The sequence below is a fragment of the Streptopelia decaocto genome (genome assembly GCF_964273445.1).
Source record: "Streptopelia decaocto genome assembly, chromosome: 1".
Taxonomy (NCBI): domain Eukaryota; kingdom Metazoa; phylum Chordata; class Aves; order Columbiformes; family Columbidae; genus Streptopelia; species Streptopelia decaocto.
In genome coordinates, this window is record NC_138663.1 from 83,957,193 (window position 1) to 83,975,891 (window position 18,699).

Sequence of the window (18,699 nt, forward strand, 5' to 3'; positions counted from 1 at the left end):
TGAAATTCTGCCAGTATTTCATACATAATGTGATAAGTGAAGAGTTCTTCCTAAAATGGACAGGAAATTGACTACCAAAACTTGGAAGAGATAAAACACTAGAACAACTGACTGCTTATTCAGTGCATCTAAGGGAACTTTAGCAGAGGTCCAATATTACATTTGTGGAGCAAGTAATGGAGCTGTCCTAAAATGCCTGCATGTGCACTATTGATGTTGCATTAAAGGGTGGGAGTGACAGAGGTAGAAAATCAAACAGGGTGATGAAAAGACAAACTTACCGATTTTGTTTGGGCTAACAGCCCAAATATAGGTTTTTCTTTCATTGGCGCACACCCTTCCTGTGTTGCCCTCTGGTGAAATGATTTCTGCCTTGTAGTCACTTGACTTTGCCAGTATGGCACTAATCTGAGACAAAGAGAGAAGCAGCAAGTTTACAAATGAAGCAGGCTGCCCCTAAAGTTAGGCTGCAGAGCAAGGGAGACTTGCTGGAGAAGCTATTTGTCATATGAATCTGTGGGATGCTATCGGGACAGAAGGATGGGGTATTTCTCTGAGGAAATGGAAATCCTGTCTCTTTTCTGCCCACTGTTGTCTGGCTTTGACAGAAGTATACCTAGGTGTCTGTGTTCATTAGTCAAGTCCTCTTATGAGTTCCTGCTGCATGCATCATAATCAATATGTATTCCGTTTTGCACAGCATAGGACCCATACCCTCTACTCAAGTTCATTCTTCATGAGCAAGAAGAATTAAATTAGATAGGGTTAAGGAGGAAATTCTTATCTTCTCTGGACCAACCACAGTTATCATCGGCCACATTTTCCTAATGTTATGACACAGGGATGGGTCCAGAGAGAGAGGGTGAGAAAGGAATATGTCAGACTAAAGCATAAGTTAAACACTTATTTCTGCATTTCTGATGCATTATGCAGGAGAATGCTGGGATCTCTGGGGAATAGACAAACCATGTAGGAAGTAAAAGGGAACTTGATGTACCTGGATGCATTTGTTGAGGTAGTTGAAGACATTGGCTATTAAATTAAATTTTTCCCCTCGAATGACAGAGTATGGCAAGGTGAGATCCACAAAGAATGGTTGGAATGCTGTCAGTGAAACAGGTGAGGTGATGCCAAAACCAGCATAATCCTGCACACAGAAAGCACTGGCTTTCCATTCTGTGATGGTGTCAGGAATGGTGTAAAAGACATTGACCTCTCCCCTGGAACTAAACAAAATACAAAAAAAGAAGCAAAAACAAACAGAATGAGAGATGTTCTTTAGCATCTTAAATCCAAATTGCAGAATAGGCTCCCTGCTTGAATTAGTGGATTGGTTTTGGCTGGGATAACATTAATTTTCTTCACAGTAGCTAGCACAGGGCTGTGGTTTGGATTTGTGCTAGAAACAGTGTTGATAATACAGGGATGTTTTAGTTTTTCAGCTCCTCACACCACCCTGCCAGTGAGCAGGCTGGGCTGTACAACAAGTTGGGAAAGGACACAGCTGGGACAGCTGACTCCAACTGAACAAAGGGATATTCCACACCACATGACATCATGCTCAGTATGTAAGATGGGGGAAGAAAAAGGAAGGGAAGGACATTCAGAGTTACGGTGTTTGACTTCCCAAGTAACAGTTACGCGTGATGGAGCCTTGCTGTCCTGGAGATGGCTGAACACCCGCCTGCCCATGGGAAGTAGTGAACAAATTCCTTGCTTTGCTCTGCTTGTGTGTGTGTATGGCTTTTGCTTTACTTATTACACTGTCTTTATCTCAACCCATGAGTTTCCTCACTTTTATTCTACTGATTCTCTCCCCCATCCCACTGGGGGGAACTGAGTGAACAGCTGTGTGGTGCTTAGTTGCTGGCTGGGGTTAAACCATAACAGCATTTCTGGTTTCATCTCACTTTCTGCAAGATACTGCTCTAAATTTAAAAAGTATTATAAAGCCGGAAGTAAAGATTAATATGCTGGTGAATTGCATGTTAAAAAGTACTTGGAAAAACACTCAGCTTTTTAAATCTAGAAATACCATTTGTTTAAATACCATAATGCCCAAACATAGAGATTAGAACCTATAAATTTGGATTAATGTTCTAGAGCAGCCCCTGGATGCATAGTTAAGATGGAGATGTTCTCATTGCATATGCTATGACATCTTGGAAAGAAAAACAAAATGACCTGAGTTTTCTGCTACTGAATTAAAAATATGATTAAAAATAATAAGTTTTGCTCCTGGTCTCTCCTAAGCAGATGGTCTTATTTTACTCTTAGCCCTTATTCTTTCTTCCCATCAGAAGGATGGGGGACAGAGTACAGATCAGATGTCATTCAAAGTTCATGTAGGTTTTACACAGTGTACAAGGTCAGGAGCTCAATGGCCATTGAGCAACATGGGAAAAGGAGACCTGCATCTACAAAGCAGACATATGTTCCATGGCTTCTTCCCATAACTCTTTTCAGCAACATGTATGAACTCAAAAATCCACATGAAAAGTAAGAAGTGAAAACAAAAATACTCACTCAGTATGAACCAGATCCCAAATCCAGGTCTCGGGGAAGAATTTCCGAACAGTGTTACTACCACCAGCACCAGCACTTCCACCAATGATCTTTGACTCAGCTAGAAGATTGTGTATAGTTAAAGTACAATATTAGAAACATCAGGCCAGAAGAATCTGAACTGCTGTGAAGCATGCTAAATAGAATAAATGAATACTAAGTATTTCATTTGAGCATTTTTCCATTTTTTTCCCCATTAAAAAAATTGCAATGGATATAAGGTACAGGAAAAAACAATTTCTTAACTATTCTTTTTCTTCATGGGAAAACACTAGAAAATGTAGCTATTTCACAAGACATTTCATGTCATTTAATATTGAAATGTCTCATTATCCATTTAGAAAGGCATGTCCCTCATCCTCTACCAATAGCTCTCTTTGATTTGCAATTGGACAACAGTAGCCAGTATTGTCATGAAAGGTTATAATGCTTTACAAACCTCCCTCAGAATTCAATCATTCTTACCTAGTAGTTAAAAAATGGAGCTGAATATCCATCCGATTGGAAAACTACTTTTGTTCACATAATCAAACTACAGGTCTGATATTAGGAAGCAAAGTTGTCTTTCCAGTTTTGACACATGCTCATTTTTGATGTCCAACAACACATTTAGCATGGAGGTACCTCAGATTTCCTACCCATATCATGGAAGTAACAATACTTCCTTATTTTGCTGAACTTAGAATGATAGAATCACAGAATCATTGAAAAAATCTAGGTTGGGAGGAATATGTGGAGTTCTCTAGTTCAATCACCTTGAATCAGGACTAATTACAAAGTCAGATCATGTTACTCAAGGGTCTTGTCCAGCTCAGGTTGGAACACCTGCAGTGATGGAGATTCCAAAACCTCCTGGAGAACCCCTCCTAGAGTAGCACAACTCTCATGGGGAATAACTGTTTCCTAGTGTTGAATAGCACTTTCCTTTGTGGTAACCTATGACTGCTACTTTTTCTCTTATGCTGATCAATCTGATTTGGAGGAGGATAATCATAACTCGTGCTGATGTATAAAGTGCTTTGGAGACTATGCTAAGGGCTGTATGGATTCTTAACATTGGCAATTGCCATTATTTTTCTACATTGACATTTCCTTTTAAATACTTAATTGAATTGTGATTTGATGAAACCTGAAAAACCATAAAAAACTGATACCAGTTTAAGAAGAAAGTAGCACACCAGTATTCCCTGTCTTTTCTTTATGTGCACCCTATACCTAAGTGTGAGAGAATTCATTCTACTACAAGGACTGTCAGAAAGAGTTTGGCAAACTGTGACACACAGATCTATTCCCCCCTGAAAAAACCTCAGTGTTCTGGCTGTTATTTAAATAGGCAACAGTTTTGAAGATCAGGCAGACTAGAACTGGAGATACAGTATGAACCTTCTTTTACCTATGTCATGGACATTGGAATGGGTGAGACGATGGTCAAAATATACAGGGTGGTCTTCTATTTCTGATCTGTCTTCATTGCATAGAACTGGTTTCCGTAGCACAGAGTTGGTGAAAACCTTCAAACCCATATCCTGAATATGAAAAAATCAATCATGTCACTCAGGTCATGCACTAGCTACCACTGCATGCCACTTCTTCCACTTTGGTTATCACACCTCATCTCTCTCCTTCCTCCTCACATCCCACTCTTTCAACACTCAATGTCACGACTCACTCTTTCTCTCCAAACTCCATATCTTTCTTACAGAGCAGTGACACATGGTCTTCTGTGAAGAGCAGTAATGTTGGAACTTATGTTAGGTCTTAGGCCATGGGACCAGTGGAAATGAAGGCAAATGTATCAGGAACCAAGTGGCCTGCATCATGGACTCAGATCTTTACTAGGAATGCCTGAGGTCATGAGTCAAGGCCATAGTCCTGCTTAGGAAATGTCTACTAAAGTATGAGGAAGATCCCAGCAAATATATCTAGTAGTGACTCTCAGTCCTCTTGAATAAGAGGTGAGGATGAGAAGACAGAAATTGAGTGATCAGAGACTTTAGGAAGTTACAGGCATCAGCTGCCTTCTCTTAGCAGTAAGAACCACCACCTGTGAAAGTTTAATGCTAATGTGCATGAATTCGATGGGAACATCTCCCACTTAAAGAACTGCACAGACAACATACCCTGAAAATCCTGTAGACATCACCATCACGACTGACATTCACAGGTTCATAGTACAAGCCATCAAAAAAGGTGGTTTTGACTGGAGTACATCCCTCTGGCTTGTCGTCTTCCAGGTTGATCCCATTGTAGTAGTAGCCGTATAAATCACCCACACTAAGTTGGTAGTACACCTGGGAGGTGAGAACAATTAGTCTAAGCACAAGAAAGGTCCCAGGCAGGTGCAAAATCACATATATCGAAAGTTATGGGGTGGCTCCTGAGCAATCCCATAGACTGCAGTGAGTTTGCCTAGTGATGCCTATCTAGAGATGAATGAACAATTTGTCTGATATACAAGAAGCAGCAGATTCTACACCTCTTCTTCTGAGGTGTAATGGTTTTTTGGGGTGAACTTAAGAAAAAAAAAACAGATATACTCTTGAGTTATGTTAGAGAGGAGGCTGGAGTCCAACAAGATACTAGCTGACATCTACAGCTTTGTTACGCACCCATGGCCTGTGTGAGTCATAAAATGTAATTCTGATATAATCACTCCTCAGGGAGGAAGTATGCTTTCAAGGATTTACATTAGGCATATTGTTATGACATGTCTTACACTGCCATGCTTTCCAAAAGTAAATATTCCACTATCAGTTTCTGGCTTTGAAGTGTACAACTGCAATAGACCCTTCTTTAATCACTGAGATGTCTATTTCCAAGGGAAAAATAAAAACACAGCTAGCAGCAGAGAGATCACAGATGGGAATTAGAATGTCATTCTGGATGTTCCTAGGTCAAAAGAACACGGGACTGGGGATGTGGCTTACACTTTCAGCAGATAACTCTTGCTCAGGCTGAAGAAGAAGGACACTCTGATCCACAGTTCTCAGGGCACAGTAGGAGTTGGCAGCAGCTTCAAGGTGGAGACTGACTTTAGAGCCTGGGAGACCCTGCTTCTCCGAGAACTCAAGCTGGAGCTGGAAATGAATAAATCCAAGACAAATACACAGAAATTAGGAGAATAAGTTTTGCACATAAATCTAAATCTCACCTTTCACCAGCACTATATTCTCTGCAGGGAAAAGCTCTTACCGCTAGATGGCCCTTCTGAATCCCTCTTCTGTAAAATACCACAATTTCTATAACCCCCTAGTCACCTCCCTCTCCACTCTCCATTAAGACCTTAGTTTGAGTCAGAGCATATGTGTCAATTCCAGAGACGGCTCCTCATATTCCCAAGCACATCTATACCTTTTCTATTCCTAAAGGCCATCCTAAGTGCAGGGCTCTTGATAAAGTCAGTGTCCCCTAAACAAAGAACCAGCTGATATATCCCTTAATAAGAAAGTGAAGGTTTTAACCTTGTTTTTGAAGCATACATCGCTGCGTATCCAAGAGCTGTCAGCCACTATCTCCCCATGAGGATGCACTGTGTAGAGCAACAGCCTGGAGCTGGGGGCAAGCTTCTCAGTGACAGTCAGTGTGATAAAGAATGTACCTTTTGGAGCTGTGGAAGTAACATGGAACAGGGGAGGAGAAGCCAACAAAAGACATTAAACAAAACTCAGCTTTAGTGGAAGTATCACATATTTATCCATAACCTAACAGAACCTTTAAGAACAGGGAAGTTGGATATTGCAAGATTCATCTCCCAGTGGCTGAGGAACAACTCCCATCAACAAGACAACAGATACAAACTGGAAGATGCTGAGAGCAGGGTGCTTTGCAGAGAGGAGTCTGAGTTGAGTAGAAGTTGGACAGGTAAATCTGTGCATGATTGCTATGAGAAGAACACAACATTACCTTTGGTCCTCAAGCCTAGAATGTCCTATATCAAAGGAGATAGGCCAATCTCCTAAGGGAGAGCTCTTTTAACACTAGGAAATAAGAAGTTCTTATCTACATGGATGACAACTACTAGACCAGGAACAGGAAATTAAGCTTTCACTCAGTGATGAATCACACACTATCACACACCTTCGTGTTAGCCCCCAATAATATGGAAAAAACACATGGCTGCAAGGTGATTTCATGAAGAGAAAATATATGACATAGCTGTCTTCTGATGAATGGGATTGCCTTTCCCTAAACCACAGGGGAACATATGCAGTCACAGTGCATGAATACCCACAGAAAGACCAAAGATGGCAAATACTAAGGAACAAGTTCTATATGTAGAGTGAGGCTTACTTAAGCCACCTACTGAAGACCAGGTTCTGCAAGAAAATGTATTTTTAACAATGAAAGAATGAATTTCAGTTTGTTGTGATTGGTAGGTTCATTGTCATTTGTGGGTATTTGGAGACTTCAAAAAATGCAATGAATTCCAAGCAGTTAACTGCTGAATACTCCTGTCAAATGGGACACCTATTTCAAACTTCAAAATGTTTCAGTCTTCTAATTGGAGAGACCTGGATGTCATAGAATAACTGTGAAACTGCAAATACTTCTTGGCAAGAAATAAAAGAGAAGAAGGTTAGTTTCCTTGCTGTTCAATTGCAGAGAAATTTTCATCTTTCAACTAACAAGATGAATTTCAGTATGATATGGGGGATTGTCTAGATGCTGCAGCAAAAGCAAATGATACTGTGAGTGGTGACAGGTCATGGAGTTTAAGCTGCAGTTCTCTGCTTTCATCCCTTCTTACAAAACTTACTAATGCTCTGGCACTCAGAAAAATGCTCTGAAGTATTAGTTGTAATATAGCTTAGAACTTACCACCAGAGATGTAGATTTGCTTCTGGCCACTGAGAACAATTTTTCCTTTTGTCATCACCTGGACACAGAAAAAAACCTTATGAGACAGGATCAAAAGCACATTCTCCCTTTCTCCATGAAGTCATTGGATTTGAGTAGCGTTCTGAGATGCTTCAAAGGCCATCAAGTCAAGCTGTGATCTGTAACCACTGTCTGGCCTAGAGATTTCTGCCTTGTATGGTGTTCAAGAGAAGATAAAAGAAAAGAGTTGTTTACCACATAGTAGAAGTTTGTGTGCCTGGCATTCCTGTAGCCTTCTCTGTTCAGGACATAGTGAACCTTGATCCTTCGCTGCTGGTGACAGCTGAGCTGCTCCTTCACTGGCTCAATTTTCACAAAGCTGTTGGTCCGTGAGTAGAAACGCTGGACAAAGAATAAGGCTTGGGGCTCATTATCATTGCTCCAGATGAAGAAGTCTTCACAGTCATCTGGTGCCCGCCTGACCTATGAAGCAGAAGAGCCATAGATGGGGAATCAACAAAGTGGAAAACGAAAACATGACAGAAATGTGAGAGGCAAACGCATCTTCCCTCTAAAATATTTTATTAGGAAGTTGATTTTGTGGGGCTGTTTAAGCCAAGAGCAAGAGCTGGTGTGAAAAACTTGTGCTTCATCAGCCCAGAGTGAGGGGCCTTCTGGTCACCTTAATGTATCCAGACACCTATGGCGCATTGCAGTAAGGAAATTATTTCAGATTATTGCAGGCTTAGGAGAGGTTGTATAAACTGTTAGGAGTTAGAATGCTACTGTTCTCGGGAAGGTGGTGTGCATCCAGGCTGGGTGGGGAAGGCAGGGCAGTCTGTGAAGAAGGTCCTCTAGTGCACAGAACAAAGAGAAGGAAGATGGCTGCAGAAAGGGCTTCTGAGCGCAGGGTAAAGTAGGGAGGTGAGGAAGATTGCTGCAGCCCAAACACACCTGGAACACAGTCTGCCACTTTTTAACACTGATTCTTTCTCATATTAATTTGATACAGAGTGCAAGTGCTGGTGGACTGCCTACTTTCCTCATCTGAAACAATCCTGCCAGTACCCACTGATTGCTTCTAGTCCTTCTTTCCAATTAAGTATTTTTCAGGAATTAGACTGAAACCTGTATTCACTTACACGCAACTTAAGACTGGGATCAAAGAAGTTGGACGTGTCAATGGAAAAAGCAGCAGTGCCATTCTCATCAGTGGTATAGTTGGCCAGGTATTCTTCGTTGAGCTCCAGAAGGACAGTCCTATTGGGAATGGGCTCACCATCCATCTTAGTCACAGAGATCTGAACACAAAGAACACCCAAGGGATTCAGGAAAAAAACAAACAAACCAACCAACCACAAAAAAAAACCCAAAGCAAAACAAAACCAAACAAAACAAATCACACACACAAAAACAAACTGGAAATGTGGTGCTCACCAGAGGATGCTCACTTAATTACTGAGGGCAGGTGCAGGGCATAGAAATCAAGAGTGAAACATATATAAGAGGCAAATGCTCCTCAGTATTTTGAAGGAGCAGGAGCTCTGTGACAAGCAAAGGTAGGAAATTCCCATTAGTGTAAGAACAAACTATACATCATAGATGGAGAAGAAATGTGATCTTGTATAAAAGATTATTTTAATGAACAGTCCTCTGTTTCTCTTCAGTGACGGTTAATTCAGTGCACCATGACATAAGTTAAAAACTACTGAGTGAGAGATGATGGTTTAAATTTACCTCATGCTCTGAGCAAATAGAAACAGGGGAACTCCAGAGGACACAATCTTTGGACGGCATTGATTAATAAGCCTAAAGCAATCAGATAACTTTGTGGCCACAGGTAACCTGTGGAGCTCAGTACCACCTCACATCTCCTGGGCACCTGTGCATACCTCTGTCCCCATTGCCTATCAGGATGATGCTGTATGGCTCATCCTCTTTTGTCTGGCTGGGTTTATCCTGCATGTGAAGGTTGGTAAGAATTTGGAATGTGCTCCAACACCTATATTGCTGTAAGTAAAAATCCCTATGACTGGGTGATGCAAGGCAGGGTAGATTCTATGTTCAGTTTAGGCACAACTGTTGCTGAAGTAGCTTCTTGCAGACTCTCCCCTATTCATATGACCTTTCACTTACCACCTTTTAGGCATTCTCTAATTATAGCAAAAGAGAGATCCTAAAACTGCAGGTATAATACGATTTTCTTATTTTCTCTAGGAGCACCTAATGTAGCGAAAGAACTATGCAGCAGTCACTGTTATAAAACATTATAATGAGAAGTTGTCAGCACAGTGTTAGGGGACATCTGTAAATGGAACAATACAGAGATCATCATGCTGAACCTCAGGGAGATTTGATCTAAATATACCATCTCAGGTACCCACCTCACCATAATAAGGAATTCCTCTCTTGTAATAGAGATCCATATTCTTGAAGATCACTCTGTCATTTTCTTCATTGACTGCAACATAGTCATAGCCTTTCATCTGGATACCTTTAAGATACACCAGGTATAAAAAGGAAGAAACAGAAATCAGACATGGGCAGAAAACTGTTTCTTTTGGAAAACTATAGGAGCAGAGATGCTCTGGAGGGAGAGTTAAACAAGAAAATGGTGATTGTCAATTGTTTGCTGCACAGAGCGGGATCCAGGAGATTCCTCTCAGAAAGTACCACCTATTAGCTTTAATCAGCTACTCCTAGCCTCCACTTGGTGTTACCTGTCCCATTTTCAGTGACGATACTTTCTACATTGAGGCTGGTATACATCCTGCCGTATCTGCGGTAGAGCTGGAATATTTTGGTGGAGATGACAGTGTTGAGGCAGCCATCCTTCCCCAGCTGAAAAAGGAGCACAAAGGGGAAAGCCCATTTTTCTCAAGGTTTGGAAAATTGCTCCTGAATCTGTATTTCTGGTTCTCTGAAGAGCTCCATGCCTCTTGTCACATCTTCAGCTCCTACTTTCTACTTGCTCACCTCCTACTATACGCTTCTCACTTCCTGGCTCCCTTCCCAGCTCATTGTTTCAATATTATCTACACTTGCACCTGGGAATCTCCCTTCTCACTCCCTGTAGTTCTCTCTGTGATCACATCCCTTTTCAAACCCATTTTGCATGATGCCTGAGCTATATGACCAGAGTACTTTGAGTCTGATCTAGTGGAGAAATTAATTAGTAGTTTAACATTAAGTGTCCTCAAAGACTCCCAGTACAGATCTGCTGATTACATTTTGTAAGAACACAGCTCTCGTGTTTTTGGAATGGTCACAAATTTATAGTTTCATGAGCTTCCTTCCCTCCTACTGACTCCTTCTGAGGGAAAACCCAAAGTCCCCTAATAAGGTCATTGGTAAAAACTACCTTTATGATCTTCCAGCACTGCCGGTGAAATAGTGAGAAAAAAGCATTCCTCTGGGATTGTCTCTGCCATGTTCTTCAGAAAAAGAATGAGACCACTGAACACCGTTCTACATGTTGGGTAGTAAAGCTGCCTGGGAAGAAAGGCCTGTGTCTTGTCCTGTGTCTTACCTGTCCAATGACAGCTTCACAGGCTTCTTTCTGGTTTCGCTCACATCGTGGATAATAGAAATGCTGCTGACACACATTAATTTGGGCATTCCCTTGTACTGGTTGGCCATAAGTGTACCTAGGAGAGAAAGAGACACCAGAATCCAATCAGGTGGACTTAGCATGAAACCTGCAAAAATTGCAGAGCAATTAAGACTCTAAACCCCTCAGGAGCACCCAGACCACAGACAGAAGAGCAGCTGGGGATTAGTTAGCCCTAGCAGAATTTGCTTCAGCTATTTTTAGGCTGTTTCTGGCATCTTGTTAAAAAAATTCTGCTTTGCCATTGTCTTTGTGTGGTCATTCTTCAATGTCTGAAGCTGGAAAGTGGTGATGGGCTTGAGGCTTGGCTTGGCTTCCCTGCTGCTTGCTTTTTCTCATTAGTTCCTTATGCAAAGCAGTACATACTGCAGAAAGATCCCTGTTCAACCCTTTAACTCATGAGACCCTGCCCTTTGGCAGTGTCACAGATGGCAATCTCAGTGATAGGCCCTTCTTTTGTATTCCTTCTCTCCTTTTCTGTAATAACATAAAACAACAGCTACCGAGTATGGACCACTTGATACCTTCAAACTGTGGGACACACAAATTCTCACAGTTCTACTTCTTCTATGTAGCAGGAGGAGAGTTATCATATTTCATGTCATAGAAGTCATAGCTAAAGGAATTCCTCTAACTCTGAATCAGCAGCAGGGTCTCAGCTTTCCAGCATGGCACAACATCCTCTCTCTGCTGTTTCTTGTGCACGAATGTGTCATTCTCAGCTCAGATACTTACGAAGCACAAACATTCACCCTGATTTCTTCATCAAAGAAAGAGATCCTCTGTGGCACACTGGTTGTCACTTCAAATTTTGGCAGCACTGGGGACACAACATGAATACAAGTGATCAGCAGCTGCATGCCATAGGTAGGTGTGTGTGTAAAACAGTAAAAAAACAGCTGGTAAAGGCATTTTCACCAACAAGGGAGAGGGAATGGTTCAGAGAAAAGTCTACCTAGGAACTAGCTGTAGGATATCATCAGAGAAAATATAACTTTTAGTGGTAAGATGAATAACTTGTTTAAAATGCAATAATAATCATACTGATATTGATAACAGCCACTATAAGAATGGTAATAAATCACTTTGATTTGCTATACATTTTCCTCAAGAGAAATGTAGGAGTAATGCTGATGTCTCAAACTAGTTATCTCCTGGAGAACAGAAGTTATAATGCAATCCAGCCCCATTGAAGGAGAAAGGCAACAGATAAAGTAAAATAGTAAAATAAAATAGGTCACTGTCACTCCCTCTTTTCAGCTTATCCTTTGCCCCAGGTCACCAGCAATAATGACAATATAGCTGGAAAAGGCATTTTTCTGGCACACCTGTACACAGGAGACTGGAAGGTATGAAAGAGCTCTGGAAAGTAAGCAGGAAAGGTACCTTATTACACTTACAAAAAGAACTAAACAGCTGGTAGTTGTTGGTCAAGCCTTCTCTGCAGACTATTAAGGAAAACCTGCCACTAAAAGATGAAAAAGCTTGTAAAACTAAAATGAATTTAGCAACTCCCTTGATATGGTCTGTTCCAGAGAGTAAACAGATCACTATGAGGGCTTTGGCACCTCCATTACCCACTGTTTTCTGTCTTGCACTTCCACTGGCTATCCAGCTTCCCCTAGTAACAACCTGGTACCTGTTATTAATATTTAATCTATCTGATAGATGATATCTTCAGATTTGTACTGCACTTTTTAGCCTAGTGCTCTTCATATGGTGATGACCTCCATGAAAGAGGACAGGCTTGACTCATTCATTTTGCCTCTGAACAGATGGGAAGTGTAAGGCCCAAGTGACAGGACTTGGATTCCAAAGTCACACAGTGACTTTGTGCCAAGTCTGGAAAAGAATTAGACTCCTATTTTAATTCCTGAAAAATGCTGCCTTCTCAGCATTTCCTTTTTCCTTTCTTGCCTTCACTTTCTCCACCCAGCCCTCTTCATGCCTTTCATTCTCAAGGCATGAAGTAGAGAATTCAAAGCCCTTAGACTCTGCACTAGACTTAGGAAGAGCCAACCTCACTGCTGGTGCAGGGTAGTTCACAGCCATTGCTTACCATATTCCTCCACTGTGAAGTACTGGTACTTGGTTTCACCTGACTTCCTCTCCACCATGATGCGGTAGGACCCCAGAATAGGCTCTGGGATTAGTGGAAAGGAGAGCTGGGCAATTCCATGCTTAGATGCTACATCCAGCCACTGGAATATCTTGTTTTGCTCTGGATCCTGGAGAGTGGAAGAAAGAGATGCACCAAAATGTTTATCACCTTGTTTCTCGTTCTTGCCTTCTTTTAAGTTTAGTGTCCTAGCATATAGGCTAAGAGCACCACAGTGTGACTGTGAGCTTGGGCTGATGACATATGCTCTGACTTCCCATTAATTTTCCAGATCTGTTTGTGTATTAAAGAAGTCTAAATTTATGTTTAACTGGAAATTAGCTACACTGCCAAATGATCTCAGATCATACAGGAATAGTACCTGGTTGGGACTTAGGTTGCTTATCTGTAGCTTTTCTAGTGTAAGTCTTTCTGACTCAACTGTTTCTGTAAAATGGGAATTGCCCAGGGAAGTGTTGGAGTCACCATCCCTAGAAGTGTTTAAAAGGCATTTAGACAAGGTTCTTAGGGATATGGTTTAGTGCTAGAGTTAGGTTAGGTTATGGTTGGGCTCAATGATCCTGAGGGTCTCTTCCAACTGAAACGGTTCTATGATTCTATGAATATTACACTGGCCTCTTTTAGAAAGTGCTTTGAGATCTGGTGATGTGAAAAGCAGTAGGAAACTGATTCATTGTTAGCCTGTTCCCCAGCAGAACATGACATTTCAGAAAGTTGTTATTCCTCTGCCTGTATGAGAATGAGGCTATTTTACCAGCCAATTTACTGTAGTCCTACCAAAGTAAGACTACGCTGAACACTCTTGTGTGAATCCTAACAAAAGACACAGTGACAACCCCATGTCATCTCTGAATAACATCTCCAGTCCTGCTGATTTCTTCTCCTGTAGTGTCTGATAATTTGTACTGCCACTATTCAACCTCAAGTCCATTGGCTTTAGATGGTGTGCTTTGGGTGGGTGGCCATTAGCTATTGACACTATGGGGAATGATGAAGGATACATAGCCTTTCCAAAGCAACTTGTGTTTTAATGTTATATTGCATATCTTACCTCAATGGTGATTCGGGGATACTAGAAGAGGAAAAAAGAGAACAAAATAAAAATAAAAATAAAAATAAATCAAAACATCAAGAAATTAACTGTGGAAGTTAAAAAATACCAGAACATAAAAAAGGCTGTGAACAGCTTTCTCTGGATACAGAAAACTGGGTCAAGGAAACACTTGGAAACTCATGTCTGTAATTAACAAGATATTTTTAAAAGTATAACCTGTTTGTGAATTTATGTTTTCTACAAAAAACATCTAGTGTTTTTCTACATATCTGGGGCAGGTGAACTGAGGTGACTATAAAATCTGAGTGCTGTGAGAGATTTCCAGGAGTGCTTTCAGACCTTTTGCCCTCTATAAAGGCAGGGAAAGGACAGAGTGTAAGGAATTACAGCAGTTCTCCAAAAACATCAGAAGGCCTACCCCAGGCTTTTATTCAATTTCCAAGAGAAAGAGTCTCAGCAAACAGGTACCCAAAGAAGGTGCTTGAAAAATCTTGATTATCACTCATACTTACTGTCTCCCGAACAGGTCTGAACTGGCTGTCCAAAGCGACCACACGAAACATCACTGAATAAGATGTAGGACACAAAAGGATCATTCACTTCAGCATTGGTAAGTCACTTTCAACATACAACTAAAACAAAGTTTTCCCAGGCTCTTAGGGAGAACTAAAGAGTCCCTGGAGCACTAGAAAGGATTTTATTATCTTAGCAAGTGAAAAAGAAAACCAAAATAAACTTGTCAGCTGAAAGATCTTCAGTTCTGACCCACTACAACTAAAGTAACATCTAAAGTAAATAAAAATACTCCGTACTGCTTTAAATTCTTCTTGAAGGACTCCGTTCTTTGGAGCATTCCCTAAAAAAACTGTCCGTACAAAAACAATTTAATGAAAAAAAACAATGAGAAGGAAGAATTTTTCTATTCTAAGTGTAAACCCTGTGCAGCACTAAAGTATAATTATACTAAAGAGATAAGTAAATACACCACAGCTCGTATGTTCATTTAAATATCAAGATGGAATCAGTGCTGCAAATTAGATTAGCAGTTGAGTAGAAGGAGCTGTTCACAGGAAGTGAATTTTATTAATACCAAGCTTCTGAATTTTTAAGGACACTATGTGACTGACCTCAGTAAACCTTGCAGAACTCAAGATCCTGTAAATGCATTTCACTCAATAAAAACACATGAATTCTACTCATTTGTTGCAATTTTGTGAACTGGCTCTATTTTTCACTGACTTCTGATGAGCCCAACCTCAGATGACCATTATACACTATCTGAAGGATTGTTCATGGCTGTTGCAGTCGATGGTCTTTTCCTCCACAAGGGGAAGTCCTTGTCATTCTGGACCCACCCTTGCACTCAATTTCCCAGTTCACAAGCAGATTCAGACTCCCCAGCCACCTTTTTGCCCTGGTTTGTAGATGGGTTTGTCTGTCTGGACGAAGACAGTACTATCCACATTCTGAATTGCCACCGATCTTCTCTCAGCTAAGTTGACTGTGCGGCCTTTGGCAGAGAAGGAAATGAATGCCAGTGGGTCAGAAGCAGCAGGAGGAACCTGGAGAGAAAAAAAACGTGGAGCAAAAGTGGTAAATGAGATATGTTGAGGTCCTCTGAAGCCCAGGGTTCTTGAGTAACATACTGACTGGCACATGAATCATAAATAGCTTGTGCAAAGTCATGAGAAGCCTCATCTTTGCCAGTGAGATAGTCTCTGGGAATTTCTGCTGTGCAAGTCCCATAATCTGTCAGCACATACTAAGGTTTTAAGTTATGCCCTGTCCTATATATTTCCTTATTTCATGTAGCCCCTGCCATATAGCTCAATTCTTAAGTGTTTTCTTCTGCTGCATTCTGGAAGACCTAACCTTGCGACTTTTTTGTTGTATCTGTCCAGATCTTGCAGAGTCAGATGAAACGGAATAAGCATGTCCCAGCTGGGTTCTCCAGCTTGACAATTATGATAGTCCCATAGGCCACATATACCTGTGATAGCAATCAAAAGCTTTTTCCTATTCACTCCATGAATGGAGGTGGAAAGTCTGTCTTCAGCTCCTCCCTACAACTCGTATGTCTTTCTTTTTTCCTGCCTATATTTTCAGTATTTCCAGAAGTTTATCTTTTTTTGTCCCATTCACTGACCACACTCTTCATCTTCTTGCCCTCACTGACCAGGAGAGTTGCACTCAGAAGTATTTCCAGCTTCTACATCCTCTTCAGTAGTCTCAAAAGGGAAAATACCTTGAACTCGCGGCACTTGAAGTAATCATTCCTTGTCACATATTCCTCAAAGAGAGTCTTCCGGATGCTGCCATATTCCAGGATGATGCTCAGGGACAGAGGCTCGCTGAGGCTGTGGAACTGCACACAAGCAGTCTGTGGAGAGTCGCTCCGCACTACCGTCGGGACCAGCAGCACATACTGACTGTAGGAAGTCAAAACCAGACCAGAGAGTGCAGTCATGGAGGAAAGTCAAAGAAAACACAAGAGAAAAATACTACAGAAATGCCATACGTGTGAAGGAGGACATGGTCTAAAGCTAGCTTAAACCAGTGGAAGGATTTCCATTTCTTTCAATGAATTCTGAACAATATGCTAAGAAAGTACAGATGAAAATTTTTTGTCCCTTACAGTTCTTTCTGTGCTGAGAGACCGGCATCATTCTATGCTGTCTCTCACCCAGCATTATGCTACATCTTTCCATTCCTGGTATTTATGCTGCTCCAGCTGCTGAAGTGTCTAAAGATCCGACAAGCATAGCTACATTTATCCTCCCGTGACTTATATGTATACTTAAACATCTGGAAACTCCCATAATGAGGACTGATATTTAGCTTATTTTTGAGATCAATTACAAAAATACTGGTTAATATTTGCAACAAATTTTTTATTTCTTTTTCTCTGGATATCTCTCCTTCCAGATAAGAACTGACATATCATACATCAATCAGCATAACACATAAGACATTATCCTGCTTTTCGATTTTGCAGAATATTCCATGGAATGCTCCATCTAACCCGCATGCTCTATTCTGTTTTCCAGCCTCAACCTGTGTTGCTTCCTTTGCTTCTTTCTTCCATTGGGCTTTTTTAGTTATACTACTATCTATAATTAAAGCAGTCTTCCTTCCCCAGGTTCTTCCTCTGAAAAACATTCCTTCAGATCTGATATATTTGGCTAAGGTTCTGTTGCTGACTTCTGGTTCTCTGCTGCCCAAAATGCTCTTTGCAAATAATGTGTGACAGAATTGATGAGTTGGTTCTGCAGCACAACATGAATGGCACAATCTTTTCTTGGTAATCTAATCCTTTCCCTTTTTTTCTCCCACAGCTTTGCTTGCTCGTACTGTTGTTACTGTTATTTTCACTTGCGCAGTTCAGACTGCACGATATTCAAAGGCCAAAAGTAAAATAATTAAAACCATCACTGTTCCTGAGTAAGCTAAACCCTCTGACTTTCACAGTGTTTTCCTTTAGAACTTTTGAGAAGGGGATTTAAGGGCTAATGTTGGTGTAATTTTGAAAACTGTGGTTGAAATCTTCTGTTTGAAGAAAGCCATGGACATTAACAGTGCTGTATAAGCTGTGACAGCACAGCAGGTGTAATACTAATACTAATACTAATACTAATACTAATACTAATACTAATACTAATACTAATACTAATACTAATACTAATACTAATACATGCTAGGATTGCCATTCAGCATAGTCCCTAGTATCAGACATTATCTGGCCTGCAGCATCTCCTCATACACCATGGTTTCTCTGTACTGCTGATACATATAAATTCTGATCACTAGTATTAATTGCTAGTTGAGTCTTGAATCTCCTCCTTACTTTATCCATGCAATTCAGAATTTATCTACTCCAGTTCTAGGTTTCTGCCATTCGGAACAGATTTTATAGCAGTTTTATGATGGAGAACATAATTCCAAATCATCCTTCAATGTCCTCTACTTCCCTTCCAGACACATTTCAGAACCTATGTCTCAAACATCCTGTTTATTATATAGCAACGTCCTAGAAGAAATTAACTGTTGGGAAATATAATAAAATATTTTATCATAAAAACATAGAATGTATTATCTCTTACAGTTCAGAAGACACTGTGGCAATCCAGTTCAAGGACAGAATACTCAGAAGAATTCTTGACCACATCTCTGTCTGTGAAGAAGAAAGACGACTGATCTCAAGTGGACAGCCTGTATACTGGCTTTTAAACTGGTGTGAGATGGAGCTCCTCCTCCATGACTTCAATCATGTTCTAACAAGAGATATATACATAAAATTTGCATAGGTTCATCTTCCTCTCTCCTGTCTGTTCTCACACTCCTTGAACTCTCAAACTGGAGCTTAGGAAAGCTCTCATATTTCACATAGCTTTGTGAGGTATTGCAAGCCAAACCGGTTCCTGCCCATCTGAATGTTTTATTGACGCTTACCTCTCTGATTACTGTGTCATTGACTGAAGGTTCCTTAATATTTCAACCTGTATTTTCCACTGTTCAAGTATTTCCTTGTTCTGT

The 18,699-nt window shown here is 40.7% G+C and overlaps 1 protein-coding gene across 1 annotated transcript in view; it reads right to left on the reverse strand.

Moving 5' to 3' along the window:
- The window catches only part of LOC309446893 (ovostatin-like), a gene marked incomplete at its 5' end in the record, with an annotated part of 31,322 nt that extends 12,991 nt beyond the window's left edge, over positions 1 to 18,331 (reverse strand). Inside the window, 20 exons of the mRNA XM_082067083.1 lie at positions 282 to 408; positions 998 to 1,226; positions 2,527 to 2,621; positions 3,972 to 4,091; positions 4,686 to 4,856; positions 5,493 to 5,642; positions 6,027 to 6,172; positions 7,384 to 7,441; positions 7,639 to 7,866; positions 8,526 to 8,684; positions 9,768 to 9,877; positions 10,104 to 10,224; positions 10,913 to 11,030; positions 11,729 to 11,813; positions 13,053 to 13,221; positions 14,164 to 14,184; positions 14,679 to 14,731; positions 15,572 to 15,728; positions 16,412 to 16,595; positions 18,267 to 18,331. Coding sequence (XP_081923209.1) covers positions 282 to 408; positions 998 to 1,226; positions 2,527 to 2,621; positions 3,972 to 4,091; positions 4,686 to 4,856; positions 5,493 to 5,642; positions 6,027 to 6,172; positions 7,384 to 7,441; positions 7,639 to 7,866; positions 8,526 to 8,684; positions 9,768 to 9,877; positions 10,104 to 10,224; positions 10,913 to 11,030; positions 11,729 to 11,813; positions 13,053 to 13,221; positions 14,164 to 14,184; positions 14,679 to 14,731; positions 15,572 to 15,728; positions 16,412 to 16,595; positions 18,267 to 18,331 — 2,566 coding nt within the window. The remainder of the gene's footprint in view (positions 1 to 281; positions 409 to 997; positions 1,227 to 2,526; positions 2,622 to 3,971; positions 4,092 to 4,685; positions 4,857 to 5,492; positions 5,643 to 6,026; positions 6,173 to 7,383; positions 7,442 to 7,638; positions 7,867 to 8,525; positions 8,685 to 9,767; positions 9,878 to 10,103; positions 10,225 to 10,912; positions 11,031 to 11,728; positions 11,814 to 13,052; positions 13,222 to 14,163; positions 14,185 to 14,678; positions 14,732 to 15,571; positions 15,729 to 16,411; positions 16,596 to 18,266) is intronic.
- Positions 18,332 to 18,699: the final 368 nt, after the last annotated feature.